The following is a 14,398-nucleotide window of genomic DNA, read 5'->3' on the forward strand; positions in this document are numbered from 1 at the left end:
ACATGTGCACGTCTTCTAAATACCTCCATGGATTGTGACTCCACCACTTCCCTGGGAAGCCTGTTTCAGTGCTTGATGACCCCTTCAGTGAAGAAATTTTTCCTAGTATCCAATCTAAGGTCACGGGAGAAAGACAGAACAACATTGCAGAGGTCTCCCCTGATACCTGAAAACCAACAGGTTTTTGCTCTTTCCAGATCGTGCAGGGTTGAAATTTGTAGCTGGAGGCAGCTGCTGCTCTTTCATGAAACATGGCTGTGAGCTGTGCGTAAGAAGGAGCAAGACAACAGACGACAGCACGGCACAGGGGTTTGCAATTGCCACAGGAGTCTGAGCGCAAGGGCCGCTTGATTGAATTATCGGAGATGCATGGGGCTTCAGTTCTAACTTAACACAGGCACCAAGGCTGCAAGATTATTGAGGCAAAATGGACTTGTTCTCTTTGATTAGCTCTGATTTGCTACTCTCATGGCATATATTGATGTTAAAAGAAGGCCAATAATCTTTTCTTTGTACTACATTGGAAATGACACATTGCAAGAGGAGGAAAATTTGTTTAAAATTGCGGAGTTGGAAATGAAGTTGAAAAGAAAGATCAAAGATTGGAAGTAGGGGGAGGAAGAAAGAGGCAATGTACGGTGTGGCTGCACAGACATCTTAATTTCATTTTAATGAATCTCTGACCACTCAGGAAGGGGAGGGTAGCTCTTTGTGTACTGGGAGGGAAAGAACAGCCTTCTGCCACCATACCGTGATCTCCTTTGAACATGGTCTCTTACCAAAATGAAGGACTCCACTCTGCTTCCCATTTCACAAAGTTAAAAAAGACCACGCTATTTCCTGACTCCCTGCGTCCTGCTTATGTAACTTGCAGATAACGGCTGTGCAACCTCTGGCTGAGCCCTGGAAAATTTTCTTGTCGGTGACTCAGGTGCTTGGCAAACAGGCTGATGCAGCAGGCTTGGCGATGAGATTGCAGTTAGAGGTGCTCCCTGGGTACCAGAGCCCAATTCAAGGTCTCTTTATGGAGGCTCTTCCTACTAGAAGCTCTGTGTGGCTTACTGATCATCCTGGTCACATCATTGCCAAGCGTCTCTGTGCTGTTGCTGTATTAATTATGTACAAGTACAAAGCATTGCCCTTGATTGCATTGGAGCAGAAGAGAACCACAGCCCTGACTGTTGTCCAGAGATGTGGGTCAGCAAGGAAGGAAGAGAAGAGCTAGGTATGAATGATCCTCAGCCTTTACATAAATTTTATCTATAAAAATTCTTGCAGGATGTGGGTAGAGCGTTTAGTGCAGCTGGGCTGCAAAAATGGGACTTCATGGGGAAGCACAAGGTCCCCTTTTGGAGTTCCCATTCCCAAACTCTGTGCAGTGTTGTTTTATAGACTCTAGATCTGGCTGAAAGCTGGAGGACAGGTCTGCACATTGCGCTGTAGGAGTAAAATTGAGAGCTATTAAAAGGGAAGGATTAGACCTGGGTATGAAGGGAGAAAACTGAAACAGAGGCAGAACTGCCTCAAATGCAAACCAGACTTCCCTGTGGGTCAGCTTTTGTCTCCAGCAGCAGCACATCCCAATTTCTACCTCTTCGGAAATGTGACTGAGAGGAGCCAGGAGGTCCATACCACTGAGTAGGGTCAGTCACTGCAGAGGGTTGAGACTGGGACAGCTGTGACATCCCCAAATAGAGCACATCTTATACTATGCAGCAAGCCCCTCTAGCAGTCCAGCCAAGTTTAAAGCAGTATTTAGTGCACTCCTGTACAGACCCTGTTTGCCAGGCTGCAGTGAGGGGGGACAAAAAAAGATGTTGCCACATGTGTGACCTGGTGACTAATGAGTTTCATTGATCTTGTGCTTGCAGGAGAGAGCAATCTACCCTCTGCAGTTCCTGTGAGCTTTTCTGCTGGAGGCTCTGAGAAAGCAAATGTGAGATGCTATCCAAAAGCAGGACTGTGTGAGCCCACTGAACCTAGTGATGCTGCACTCTCATGGATGTATGAACGTGATAGTGCAGAAGATACCAGCATCAGGAAATCTCTTGATGGCTTCTATAAAATGTATTGCAAGAAGTGGCCAGACAGAATGGATCCCACCTATGAGGCTGCATCACGATGTCTGTCACAGAAGATTTCAGAGCTAGCAAACAGGGATGGAAAAAAATACGCATTGCGTTGCCTGCAAATGGCCCAGGTGGTCTTGAACAGAGATGGGTGTAAGATCTTTCCAAACCACCCCGCTACTGCTTGTTTTTCAAAGCCAGCTGAAGAAGTTGCATTGGAAGACAGGAAGAGAACACCTGGACTTTCAGACGATGTTCTGCAATTCCTTTTGAAACAAACACAGACAGAACGTAGCCCTGATGTGTCACATGAGAAGTGAGCAAGACGCTGGTTTGTTTCTGTCATTGGAGCTTTGCTTTCACTCTGAAAAGACGTGACTTTCTCAGAAGGACACTGTTCTCTTAGCACCACCTTCAACGCCACATAGTCCATGGAGGGACTCTGCCAGGCAGCCCCACCTAAGGAGCATCTGTGGTCCTCATATAACTGCCTGGGGTGTGTTGACTCTCAGGATGGGTGACAGGTGACGTAGTGTCAGTTGCTGGGACATCAACCATGATGATTTATACCTACCAGGGTGACCTACATCCCCACCCCAGCTGAACAGTGGCCCATCCCAAATTCAGCCCCTGTGCAGGCATGGATGTCCAAGTGCTGTTGACTGTAACAAGACTGATTGAACAAGCTTGGCACGGTATGCCCTAGACCTAGGGAGGAAGTTAAGATTTTGTTCTGTGCCTGACTGGTACTGTAAGGCCTGTGCCTCTGCCTGATAGCTGTGTGTTTTTACCTACAGACATACAACCCCACAGATTATGATTGCAGTGCGGGTGAGCTTTTTTGACAGAAAAAATGTGTGTGCAAGAGAAAGAGGAACTACAGCTTCTGAGAAGTTTTGGGGTTTTTTAAACAGGAGGGATAAAAAAAGAGAAGAAAAGCTTTATCGCCTTAGTGATGCTTCTAACACTTCAAATGCACCAGCTGAGCAGACGGGATTTTTTCCTATCTGTATGAGGCGGTTTAAGAACAACCTGAAATAGATTCATGAGTGAGGGCTCTGCAGGGGTGTCCACAGGGGAACTGCGGAGTTGGTGCCAGCTGCACTGGTAGCTGCCTTCTGCAAAATGCAGAGTGCCTAGAGAAAGCAGAACTCACATATCAGCATGCCCAAGACTGTGGGTGGCTTGGTCGATTCTGTGGGGGCGATGCTGCTTTCTCCAGCTCTCTCCCTACCCACTAGCCCCTGCTTTCACAGAGAGGAAGCCAGTGTTTGTTGCTTGAGTACAATCTGTTATCTTTGTGGCACTGCACAAGACCTTGTGATTACCTTCCCGGGGTGTTGATGGATGTGAGAAAATCTTCTGTGAGATGTTTGAACCATGGAGGTGGTTGCTGTCCAGTAGGGATCATCTGGTGTTGGTTGGTTACAGCAAAGGTTTGCTTCTTCTAACGAGCTCTGCTGCTGTTTATACCCAGAACTTCCTTGCTCTGGTTTTCGTTGGCAAGGTCACCACTGGCTGCGGTGGGAACTGGCCCAATGCAGTAGTTGCCCAACTTGGGTTATGGTGACTGTCACTTGCCCTGTGACATTAAAAGGTGACCTGAAGGACTAATACCCAGCAGTCGGTTTTGGTCGCTGCCTCCTGGGGAATTAAAAGTGCTCTGAGTCTGATGCATCACTATGAATTTAGCTGGCCTAATTCTCTTTGGCCTTTGTGCTTATGGAAACCAGGAGTGAATCCCAAGGAAAGTACCTGCACGAGGGATGCAAGACTGGGCTCCCGCTGTTGAAGCCCTACTGGGAAGGGTGCTGCAGTCACCCAGGGCTGCAGTTCAGGCCCATCTGCTCCCTTTGAAGTAGTCACCCAGGAATGAGCAGAGCTTCCAGTCCCTCTTCGGGCAGGTTGTCAGTCATTAAAGCTATGCTTTACTGTCTGCAATTATAAATGTTCTGTTCTTCAATGAGGTATCAGGCTCTAAAAGAGACATGTAGGTTGGAGAATATCATTATGTGGTGGCCCTTACCAGGGTTGCCAGGCCCACTGCTTCGATGTAGTTTTTCCTCTGGTTCACAGCTTTCTTGGGGGGCTTGCAAGTTGAAGAAACCTCCTGGAAAAATTCTGAATTTTATCTTCTCCAAACTTTTATTGTTAGATTTCCATTAAAATTTAGAACAAACCTAATTATTTTATGGCAGATATTCATACTTCAGGTGCTTACAGAAGCAGAGCAGAGCTCAGCTGGATAAATTAGGCTCCAAAATCCCATTGATTTTTAACGATAAGAAATCAAGCTAAATGTTGAGGGGAGTCTGACAATTTTATCAGATATCTGGTGTTAGGAACCAAAACATGATAGGGTTTAGAACCTTATCATTCTTACTGTGAAATGAACAGCTCCATTTCTGGAGAAACACTTAATTTTAGGAGGTGTTTCACTGGGATCTTCAAGTTCAATACTTTTATTAAGTTAAACAAGACTGCAGCACAGAGAATAACGCTCATCACTCCTTTTCCCACTCACTGCTAATTAATTTTTTACAAACCTGTGCTGGAACCTGCTGTATGTGTCTCCAAATCAGCTGAAAGCCAAACCATTTGTATTACTCATTTCCTCGATAAATATCTCTCCTCGATTTCTTCAAGACATGAGGAGATGAATGCATCTGTCCTTGGCCAGGTGTTCCAAGCAAGACTCACCAATTGCTTCAAACAGGCTGTCCTTGAAAGAAGCACAATCTTATTTGACATTTTATGGTGCTACGTAGAAGAAATTGTAACAATGAATATTACTTCTGGTGAGCAATAGCACAGGGAGCCTAAGTTATGTCTCTTTTAATTCCTTAAGCTGATTTGCAGTTATAACTGAGATGCTTTGCTTCATATTAACCAAGTTGGATTCTTTTCCCCCTCCTAATTTTGTGGGTTCTTTCCTGCTTTTTGTGTGTTGCTTTTGTGACTTTTCTCAGCCTAACAGAGGGATATCTACCCATGTTCTGGATCCACTCAACTGCTCTTTCACAGACTACTTCACCCCCTTCTTGCAATGGAGTCTTCAGGAAGGTGGAAGCAGCTTTCAGGGAGCAATCAGCTTGAAATGTGTAGGGCTGCCAGGATCCTGTGTCAGACTAGTCCTCAGCATTGCAGAGTGGGATGGCTGTGTAACAACACCACTGCGCTTCCTGCCACTGCCAACACAGCCGTGGGTACCTCGTCTTCTGCTGCCTGTTGCAGAGGCACGAACTTGGCCAGAATTGCTGCCCCCTAAAAACAGTGCCCAGTCAGTGATGGGAGAGGGGAGGAGAACGGACCCCAAGAAGAGTGAGAGCACAGGGAGAAGGAGGGATTTGGCAGGGGAGAACTGCCCCAGGAGCGCAGGTGGGTGAGTAGGTGCCTTGGGTTGAGCTCTTGGGCAGCTGCTCTCCTGGACGTTGCCCTCCCACCCCAGCCACTCACCCAGCGGACAGGGGAAGGAGGCAGCCCTTCCCTGGGGCAGCGAGGCTATCCCCGCAGGGCAGAGTGCTCCCAGCCTCCTTCCCCTGGCAGTTTAAACACAGCTTGGCACTGCTTCTGTCCCATTTCCCTCCCCACCATCACCTCTCCACCAACCTCCAGTTCCTTTCTGTCTTTCATGATAGTGCTAATGAGATCCCTGGAGGAGTTTTCCCTTTAAAATTAAACAGATCTCTCCGAGCCCAAAGAGCCTGATGTCAGTCAGCAACAGAGCAATGAACCCACGCAGAGCCACTTTAGGTCTGTCACTTGGAGGCCTCCTATCTCCTGGCTCAGTGACAACTTTGCTGTTTCACTCCCTCAGCCAGGAAGACGTGTGCCTTTGTGCATGTTTTCCACCCACTGGTTTGCCCGCTGAAGGGGTGGTTTGCTGCGGCGATGTTGCTTGCTGACTGGGGAGGCCATTCATTCTCCAGTGTGGATGTGTTCGAGGAAGCACAGAGAGCAGGAGGAAGGGATGTGCTTAAGATGACAGCACATGGGCAAAGAAGAAAGAAGGAAGGACAGTTGGACTCTCAAAGGTCAACATCAAGGTTCCTGGCTAATGCGGTTACTCCAGTACAGCCACACTGCTTGCACTAGTTTTAGCATTTGATCTTCAGCATTTCAGTTTGGAGATAGCTCTTAGCTTACCAGCTCAGCTGCTGAGACCTCCCATCTGCTCCCTTTCCATGCCGGCCAGATCCCAGCACGGGTGTGTGTCTTCTGTGCCCATCGGATTCCCGGCTGCAGTTTCACATGGGACTGCTATCCCTGCCTTGCTGCCTCCAGCAGATTGGCACAGCTGTGGTGCTCTGCAGGTGTTTCCAGCAAAGGCAATGGAAATTTGGCTGCTGACTAACCAGAGCAGGAAGAGGCCCCGCTGGGCCAGCTGGCTGCAAATTATGGCCAAAATCTTTGGACTTGGTGCAATTTCTTTTTGCGAATAGTTTTATACTAGAATTGTCTCGGTTTAGGTTGCTGTCCTTGAGTCATTGTGGAATTGATACATCTGGCTTCTCGCCGGTTCTGCTTGATGTGCTGCTTGCTTGCTTTTATGACAGGGTGTTGTACACATGCTGAAGGGCACACCAAATTTTGGAGCAGCCCCTCAGCTGTTCCCCAAGCTACTCAAGTTAATGGTGCTAGGGGAAAAAAAGGAGGTGAGGACCCAGCATAATTTCTGTAGTAGTAAATGTATCCACAGATGCTGGTCTGTCAGAATCCATCCTGCAGGCAAAAATTATGGAGAAAGGTAATACCCACTGCTTCAGCCATAGATACAGCTGGAAAAACAAGTGTGCTCTTGAGTGTGCTATCAGTAATTACAGTAACAGTACTAGCCTCTCCCTGCCAGCTCGCGCTGCTTAGCCACCACAGACCTGTCACAGCTATAAGGGCATTAATACTGACGGATGTAGGGAGCTGTTGCTAAGGTTGTACAGGGAGGGAGGAAGATCTTCCGATGTTTGAATCCAATGTTATTGCCTATATTTTTTCGCCAGCATTTATGATGTACCACACAGTTACATGCGAGTTGCTATGCAAAAACTTTTAACTAACATTTTAAGAGAAACAACCTCTCAGAAAGAGGGAGCTGGAGAAGTCAGTCTGTATCCCTTCAGCTGCTGTATTGGGTTTGGTGATGAATTGATCTGTGCTTTGGGTTAGCTTTAAAACCACCTGGTGTCCTATTCAGATAAAATAAACAAACAAACAAAAAAGCCAAATGCATTCAATTTCCACAAAGAAAGCTTGGAGCGAAATACGAGGTGAGGCTCCTGTTCTTTAGGAGAGTCCTGCTGCTACTGATATTTGAGAGATACCTGCTGGGTTTTGATGGAAAAGAAGGTCTAATGGACTCTAGTCTGACCCTAGTAGACCAGCCCCGGAGCCAGATGTGGCCTTCCCCACTGATAACAACTGTGAGGGATCTGCCTGGAGCTGTGGGGAGAAAGGGTGCACGCAGGCTGCTCCTCCTGAGGCCCAGAAAAGCTTGAGCTCCTGGGTTTTTTATCAGCTTTTTGAATGAGGTTTAGAAAACATTCAAGGGAAGAGCTGTTCATGTGTTGTTAATGATGGCAAAATGAGGCAGACTTCGTTTGGAAGGGGTGTGTCCACACTGGAAGTTAATCTGGGGTCCTGGTGTGGGGGGATCATGCTGCTTCTCTACACACCAGGGGCCAGAGGGAAGGTGAGATGCCTCCGGAGAGGTCATGCGTCTCCTTCAGCTCCTCTGGGCTCTTGGGGCTGTGCAGCCGCTGCCTTTAACAGCGCAGTTTTCTTATTAGAAACTTCTGATGCAGCAAGAAAAGGGGTAAGAGGACTCATTACTCTTCAGCCCTTTAGGAAATGTGATGCAAGCAATGACAAAACAGAGAATAGGCGGCTGCTGAAGGAGCATGAAGATAGATACCAGTAGAGGAGACATGAAACTGATTTTTAAAGAGCAATGTAGGCAGAACAGGCTGGATGCAGCTGAAAAATTTTGATCATGACTCACATCTACAAATCTTGGCTGGCATCTCACAGAGGACGTGGTAAACTCTCTGTTACTGGAACACGCAGTCTTCTGGGAGGTTTGCACCCCTCATGGTCAGGAGCCTGCAGTTGTTCTTTACGCTGCTCACTTCCAGGTACAATATTCAGCTCTGCCAAAAATAGATGTGTGTCTCATGCTGAGACAGAAGGAAGGGCAAAGACAGAGCCCTTTGGAATAAACATCTCTTGAGTAGGTGATAAATTTGAAGCAGATCTCATCTAGAGGAGAGGGGTTTTTTTTTTCTTATCTGTATTTGTTTTCTTTGGAGTATGAGCCTGATTCCTGTGTCCACACTGATTTGCACGGTGATTGAGAGACTAAGTTTTGGGAAGGGGTAAATTACCTACAAGGAAGAGGGGGTTCCTCTCAGTTCAGCACTTGTTCAGGTGGGTGATAATCTGGGATGTGGCTTGGAAATAGTTGGCCAAATGGTTGGAAATGCTACTGCAGAGCACTTCTGAGATCACTGCCTTCACAGACAGAGCCCCCACACTTGTTGCAAAATGGAGAGGAAATGTGTGGCCTTTGCAAATAAAACCAAAAATTATGCGCTTGGGACAGCTTCCTAGAAAACAAGTGAAAGTTCATGAAGCTTGAAATTCCCCCTGGGATGGGAAGGATTATAGATCTGGGATATCCAAGTTCAGGTAGTTGCAGCGGTTACATACAGAAAGGCCTTGCGCTGTGGTTACTTTTCACACCTGAAGTCAAAGGCATGAATCAACCCATGCTCTAACCCCAAAGGCCCGATGCTTTTGAAGTGACTTAATTCTCCCTCTGCCCTATCCCACGTATAGAAAAGGAAGAACACTCCCATGCAGATGTTCCTGCCCTTAGATACGTCCCAGTGTTCATGTTGCGGCTTTGCTGCTGCCATGACCCCGATGCACTACTGACTTTATACTGTCTGGGTATCTGTTACTATGTGAAATACCTGCTTTCTCCTGCCATGTTGCTATTGTCTGAATTTCAAATATTTCAAGAATTTTCAGCCCTATTGCCTTTTGGGTGGGGTTTTTTTTTTGCCTTCTGTGACCAGAAGCCACAGAAGCGTGGCCATAGGCTCATTGGTTTTGGTCTAACTCTGCTTAGCTGCTGTCGAAGGACTGAAGTAGTGGCCTGGAAGCATGGCCATCCATGGGTGGATAGGTGATGCCTCCTTCCAAGCAAAGAACAGTTTTTTCTGGATTAAGTACCAGGAGTGGTATGAGGCCCTCACAGAAATGTATCACTTCTGTGTATTTCTCCCCAGCCTGTGCAATAACCTTTGGGAAACTTTCTTTCGGAGAGATGAAGTGCTTTCCTCTCCGCCTGGCTTGCACTTGACTTAGCTTTGACACCTTCTGTGGTTTCATAACTCGGTAAAGCACAAATAATCTTCTCAGAGGCCCTTTGCTGTTGGTTTCTCTCCATTCACTTTGCTTCTGTGACCCACCCTATAATTTTATTCTTCCTCCACTACATTATTTAAGGCAGGAAATAATCTGTTTCCCTGGAGGCGAGGAACCATGCGATGCTGGACCACGTTGTACCTGAACATGCTCCCCCACTGTGAGCTCAGTAGGCAGCTGGGCTGCTTTGGTTCAGCTCTCAAAAGCAGACTTGGCTGTAACCACTGGATATTTAGCTGCCAGGCAAAAAAAATGCACCTGAAGTTAGTCTCCTTGAAACTCTCCTGCCAGTTGTTGTCTGTGCTGTGTGCACGCTCTGGACAAGGTGGGATTGCAGGTTGTCCCTTTGTGCAGTGGGAGACATCCCTCTCGGTTGCTGGTTTTCCCATGCTTTAGCCCAGACATCACTTGCTGCTCAGGAGGGCAGGCTGCCTGATCCTAGGGCGGAGCTGCCCCGCGGGGTGATCCCAGGCGCTCTCAGCACCATCCTACCCTCCACTTCCCACCCGCTTCAAGAGCTGTAGGAGGAAATTTCCCCAGCTTTCCCTAAATCATGCAGCTGCGGCCTTGGCAATTTGCACAGAAGGGAGAGAGGGACTCTCTGATTCCTGTTACGAATGCTGCGTACCTGCAAGTCGTATTTGTTTCCTCCCTTTTGCAGTGACCCTGCCTGAAGCAGTGAAGGTGTTCCCTCCATCCGCCTCCCCTCCATCTCCTGGAGTGAGCCCCCGCAGCTGTGTGCCCTGCCCCATCCCAGGGCTGTTCCCAGGAAGCTTTGGGCTTCCGATGAGCCCGTTGTCACCTCTGTTCATCCCCCTGTGCACTCTGGTGGTAAATGGAGGCTGCTTTTGCAAAGGCATTCGGTGCCTTCCACTGCAGAGCAAATCCAAGGGTTTTTTTCCTTTTGCTCATTCGAGGAAGTGTCCTGGCTCACAGCAGAGGAGCAGCACCCTGAGCCTGGGTTAGGACAACACCTAAAACCCACAACACCCTTCAGGGCTGTGGGTGTACAAGATTCCACAAGACCTCCAAGTGAGATGTGTTAGTGATGTCAAAGATGGGGAATAACATCAGCCCCATAGGGTATGACAAGCAAGGCCAAAACTGATCTGTCATTACCAAGCAGGAGGGACACGGAGCATGGTGAGGGCTCCACAGCCAGTGCCTGAGTGGCTTCCCTGCCGTGCAGCCCAGGTCCAGTGCCCACCCCAGGTCCGTTGGAGGTATGTGCAGTTTGGCTGGGGTATTTTCCAGCTGAGCTGGACCAGCGTCCTTCGGTGTCCCAGAGGAGTGAGTCGGGCTGCTGCAGGCACAAAGCCCCTGCCTGAGGGCTCCAGCTGCCTGGGTTGCCTTGGGGCTCATCCTCAGACTCGGTCTGGCAGGCAGTGAGCGCTGCCTCTCTGTGCCCAGGACGAACCTTACATAAATGCCTGATCGAAACTATTCTGTCATCCTTGATGAATCCTCCTGCTATTAAGTCGCTCCCCACTTTCCTCGGCTTGGAGCTCCTCCAGGATATTTGGTATCGATGGCCTCGCCGATGCCTACTCTGACAGAATTTTTATTTTCCCTCCCACGCAGCTGCTAGTGGGAGGCTCTGATTCATGCCAATGACCTGCCCGATCCTGGAGCCGAAAGGCAGCCAGGGAGAGAGCTGAGCTCCTGCAACAGGCAGGTGCCGGAGCAGATCCTCAGCAGGCGTCAATGAAGTAGCTCCCAGCCTGTGAATGGAGCTGGGGCCATTTACACCAGCGGAGGATCTTTCCCCAGGAGTTTGAGGTATGCGTGGGTACTTTGGGACATATGGTTGCTAAACTCAGTTTAAACAGGCAGTATACATCCTATATAAATGTGTCTCTTTCATTATTGAGTGTAGGTGATTTTCTGTGGGGCATATGTTTTACCACAACACAAAAGTTCATTTTAAAAATACCTTGTTCTGTAGGCTTTCCCTAATGACTATTTTTCCCCACACATCTATTAGCCAACAACATATGCCAGCATTTCTTCCTTAAAAGTAAAAACTGGCACATAGCACACAGAGCATGAAATAATAAGATGTGATTAAGACAGTAGCTGGAGCTAACCAAAGCCAGAAAAACTCATGGCTGAAAGGTCAAACCTTTATTTAAATTGCCTTTGCAGTGGCCTGTTTATTTGCAGGTGCTGTGAATTAAGAGGGAAAGTCTTGTAATAAAAAAAACATCTGGCATGGAAAATCTCACCTCAGTTCAAGCTGAACAAAGTTTCACTTGCATGAGAAGGGAGGTCCATGTAATGGGAAGTGTCAGTCAACCTCGGGGCAGGTAACACTATCCAGCGTTACCTGCAATGACGGCATTTCTAGGTAAGGCCAGTACTTGGGCCAGGAATGCTGCTGAAGGGGTGCTAAAGTCAGCACCTCCCACCAGGGAAACGGGAGGACTCTGTGACTGAAGGTGCTGAGGTGGGGATCAGTGCTATGCCCTGCAACACGTTTTCAATGTGACCTTCACCAGCTGGTTTGTTCTGAGTTCCCAGCAGCTTGTTGTGAGTGTCTGAGAGCTTTGAAGGAGGAGTGAGAGGACAGGGCATTTACACCCACATTTTGTATAACAGCAGCTCCCCTAAAAAGGCTGCAGTTAGAAGTTGAAATAATATGGTTTTGTGTCCGGTCCAGGCACCCTAGTTTTAGGAAGCAACTCGGCATGTGCTGTGTGAGGCTGGCTTGTTTTTGCATCCTTGTCCCCTCCTCCTGCCTGGGTCTAGCGGTTCCCTGAGGGAGCATCACTGCTCTGGGCATGGCCTGGGGGCCAAGAGAGTCAGCTGAAGAAGAGCACAGCTGAGGGCAGCCGTGGGATAACTGCCTACGTGCTCTCAGAGTGCTTCTTCCCTCCATGGGATGGCTGGATCTATAGGGGAGTTGCTTTCGTTTGTATTTTGGGGTGGCTTTTTTTGTGATCTGAGTTTTGGGGCCTTAGTTTTGAGATGTGTTGGTGCTGGAAGCAGAAAGAGGTGCCCACGAGATGAGTACCACATGGGGCAACAAGAAACGCGTGTGTGTAGCCAAGTCCCATGTCTGAGTTTTTGTCTCCATGAGTGTTAAAGCTGGTTGTCTGGTGTTCAGGAATAAACCTGTTGCACATGAATTATTGAGGGGAAGAAAAAAAAAAGTATCTTCTGGGGTAAGGAAACAGGCTGTGGCTAAAGGCAATTTTGAAGGCTGGAGGGGGTCTCTACAGGCAGCAGTGGATGAGGCTGGAGATGCAGTGGTGTGCTGGGCAAGGGTCAGACTGATTTCTGGACCCCTTCCTCCTCTTGCCACTACCATGGGGTGCCTCTCTGGTGCTAGTGCTTGATGAGAGGAGATGGCATCAGCGCCTGGACTGCCACAGGGAGAAAGAAGTGAAGTTGATTAAGCACAGACTTGTTGTTCAGCACTTGAATGCAGCAGGCACCCTCGACAGCCCTGGTCCCAGGTCGTCCCCAGAGCTACTCAGCCTGGGTGGGCCAGTCACCCAGCCAGCACCGGGTGCTCCTAACCTCGAATGGAGGTGTCCTCTTAACTTTGCTCCCAGTGTCAGTTTGCCACACCTGACCCATTTGAGCTGAAATATCCCCCCTGAGGTAGCCACCCCACATGGGTGTGCGTGGAGGAAGAAGTGTGCAGGAACTGCCTCTTCCCAGAGCCAGGCCAGGAGACTTTACAGGCTCAGAACGCTCAGTGCGCCTTACATGAGAGCTGGCAAAGCCACCCGCTATGGCTCGCTCTTCCCCACATCCAGGGTAGCAGAGTGTCTTTCAGGGTCGCTTTTTCTGCTTTTCCCTTTTGCATCACCTCTCCACCCCCAGGGTTACAGCTGGATGCTGGGCTTTCTCAGCCTTTCAAATGTCACGTGGAATGGCTGGGCTGCGTCCCCCCCAAGGGCCTCCTGTCTGAGTGTGGCCAGCACCAGCTGCCAGCAGGAAGGCTGAGGAAACCCTGGGGCATCACCTAAAGCCGAGGAACGGGGCCAAGCCCAAGGGAGCAGGCATGGCCACTTGTTGGAAATCCAGAGTGACTGTGCCAAAGAGAACGTCCCACACGTGCATTTTCAAGGAACAGGTCTGAAGACAAGTTAGTGCAGCATCGAAGGTGCTAAGGACCCCAGGGAGGCCCCCTTCCCATGGGAGCCTGGCTCCCAGCTGGTCGAGGCCACCTTTGCAAGGTCTGGAGAGGGAAGTAGTGGCAGGTTCCTGCGTTAGTACCCCTTAGGTAATGGGTCACAAGTCTTGGCATCTGCTGGCTTCCACCTTGCAAGGACATTTAATCTTGAAACAGATTTTTTCTATATTCCCTGGCAGGCTGCGTGCTGGCTTTACATCCCTGGCAGGGGGCCTGCAGAACATTGCAAAAGTTTTTGGCTGGAAAGCTGCAGAGGCATATGTGAGAGATGGGATTTTGAACGTCAGCAAAGATGCCCATTGCGCTCTGCCTGGTCCTGCCCACAGGCTGCCAGGTGCCAGCTGCAGCGAGCCTCCGCTGCTTGCAGTAGGTGCTGCTCCTTGAAAATTGGGGCTTTTCCAGGGAGCGCAACAGGAACCCAATATCTGTTCTTTGGCAGCCACAAAGTCATAAGCTTCTCATCAAGACCAGCTAGATGGATGGGATGGTGAATGAGCACCAGGCAGTGCGGAGGTGAGTTTCTACCAGACCGTGCTCCTGTATCTGACCTGGGAGGGAGCTTTGGAGAAGGGGCAGAGCCGCAGGGCCATGGGACCCGGGTATAGCATCTGCGCTTGGAGCTCTGGTATGCCAGCGCTGCCTGGCTTGTTTGTACAGCAGTGGCAAAGCCAGAAGGTTTGTGACCATCTGTGTTTGAAGAGGACCTAAATTGTTACTGGCAGGTGGATAGAGAAGTGACACACATTAATGCCTCCCTGAC

General features: G+C 49.0%; 1 protein-coding gene across 9 annotated transcripts in view; it reads left to right on the top strand.

The window, feature by feature from the left end:
• SHLD1 (shieldin complex subunit 1) overlaps positions 1–14,398 on the top strand; it is a 94,363-nt gene extending 79,965 nt beyond the window's left edge. For 8 of the 9 annotated variants that reach the window (XM_037390991.1, XM_037390989.1, XM_037390993.1 and 5 more), the window contains one exon: positions 1,872–5,877. In XM_037390991.1, coding sequence (XP_037246888.1) covers positions 1,872–2,389 — 518 coding nt within the window. In that variant the 3' untranslated portion in view covers positions 2,390–5,877. Of the gene's footprint in view, positions 1–1,871; positions 5,878–11,075 lie in introns of those variants that run through there. The other variant, XR_005104777.1, reaches the window with a different exon arrangement.

Source organism: Falco rusticolus, chromosome 6 (genome assembly GCF_015220075.1).
Source record: "Falco rusticolus isolate bFalRus1 chromosome 6, bFalRus1.pri, whole genome shotgun sequence".
NCBI lineage: Eukaryota > Metazoa > Chordata > Aves > Falconiformes > Falconidae > Falco > Falco rusticolus.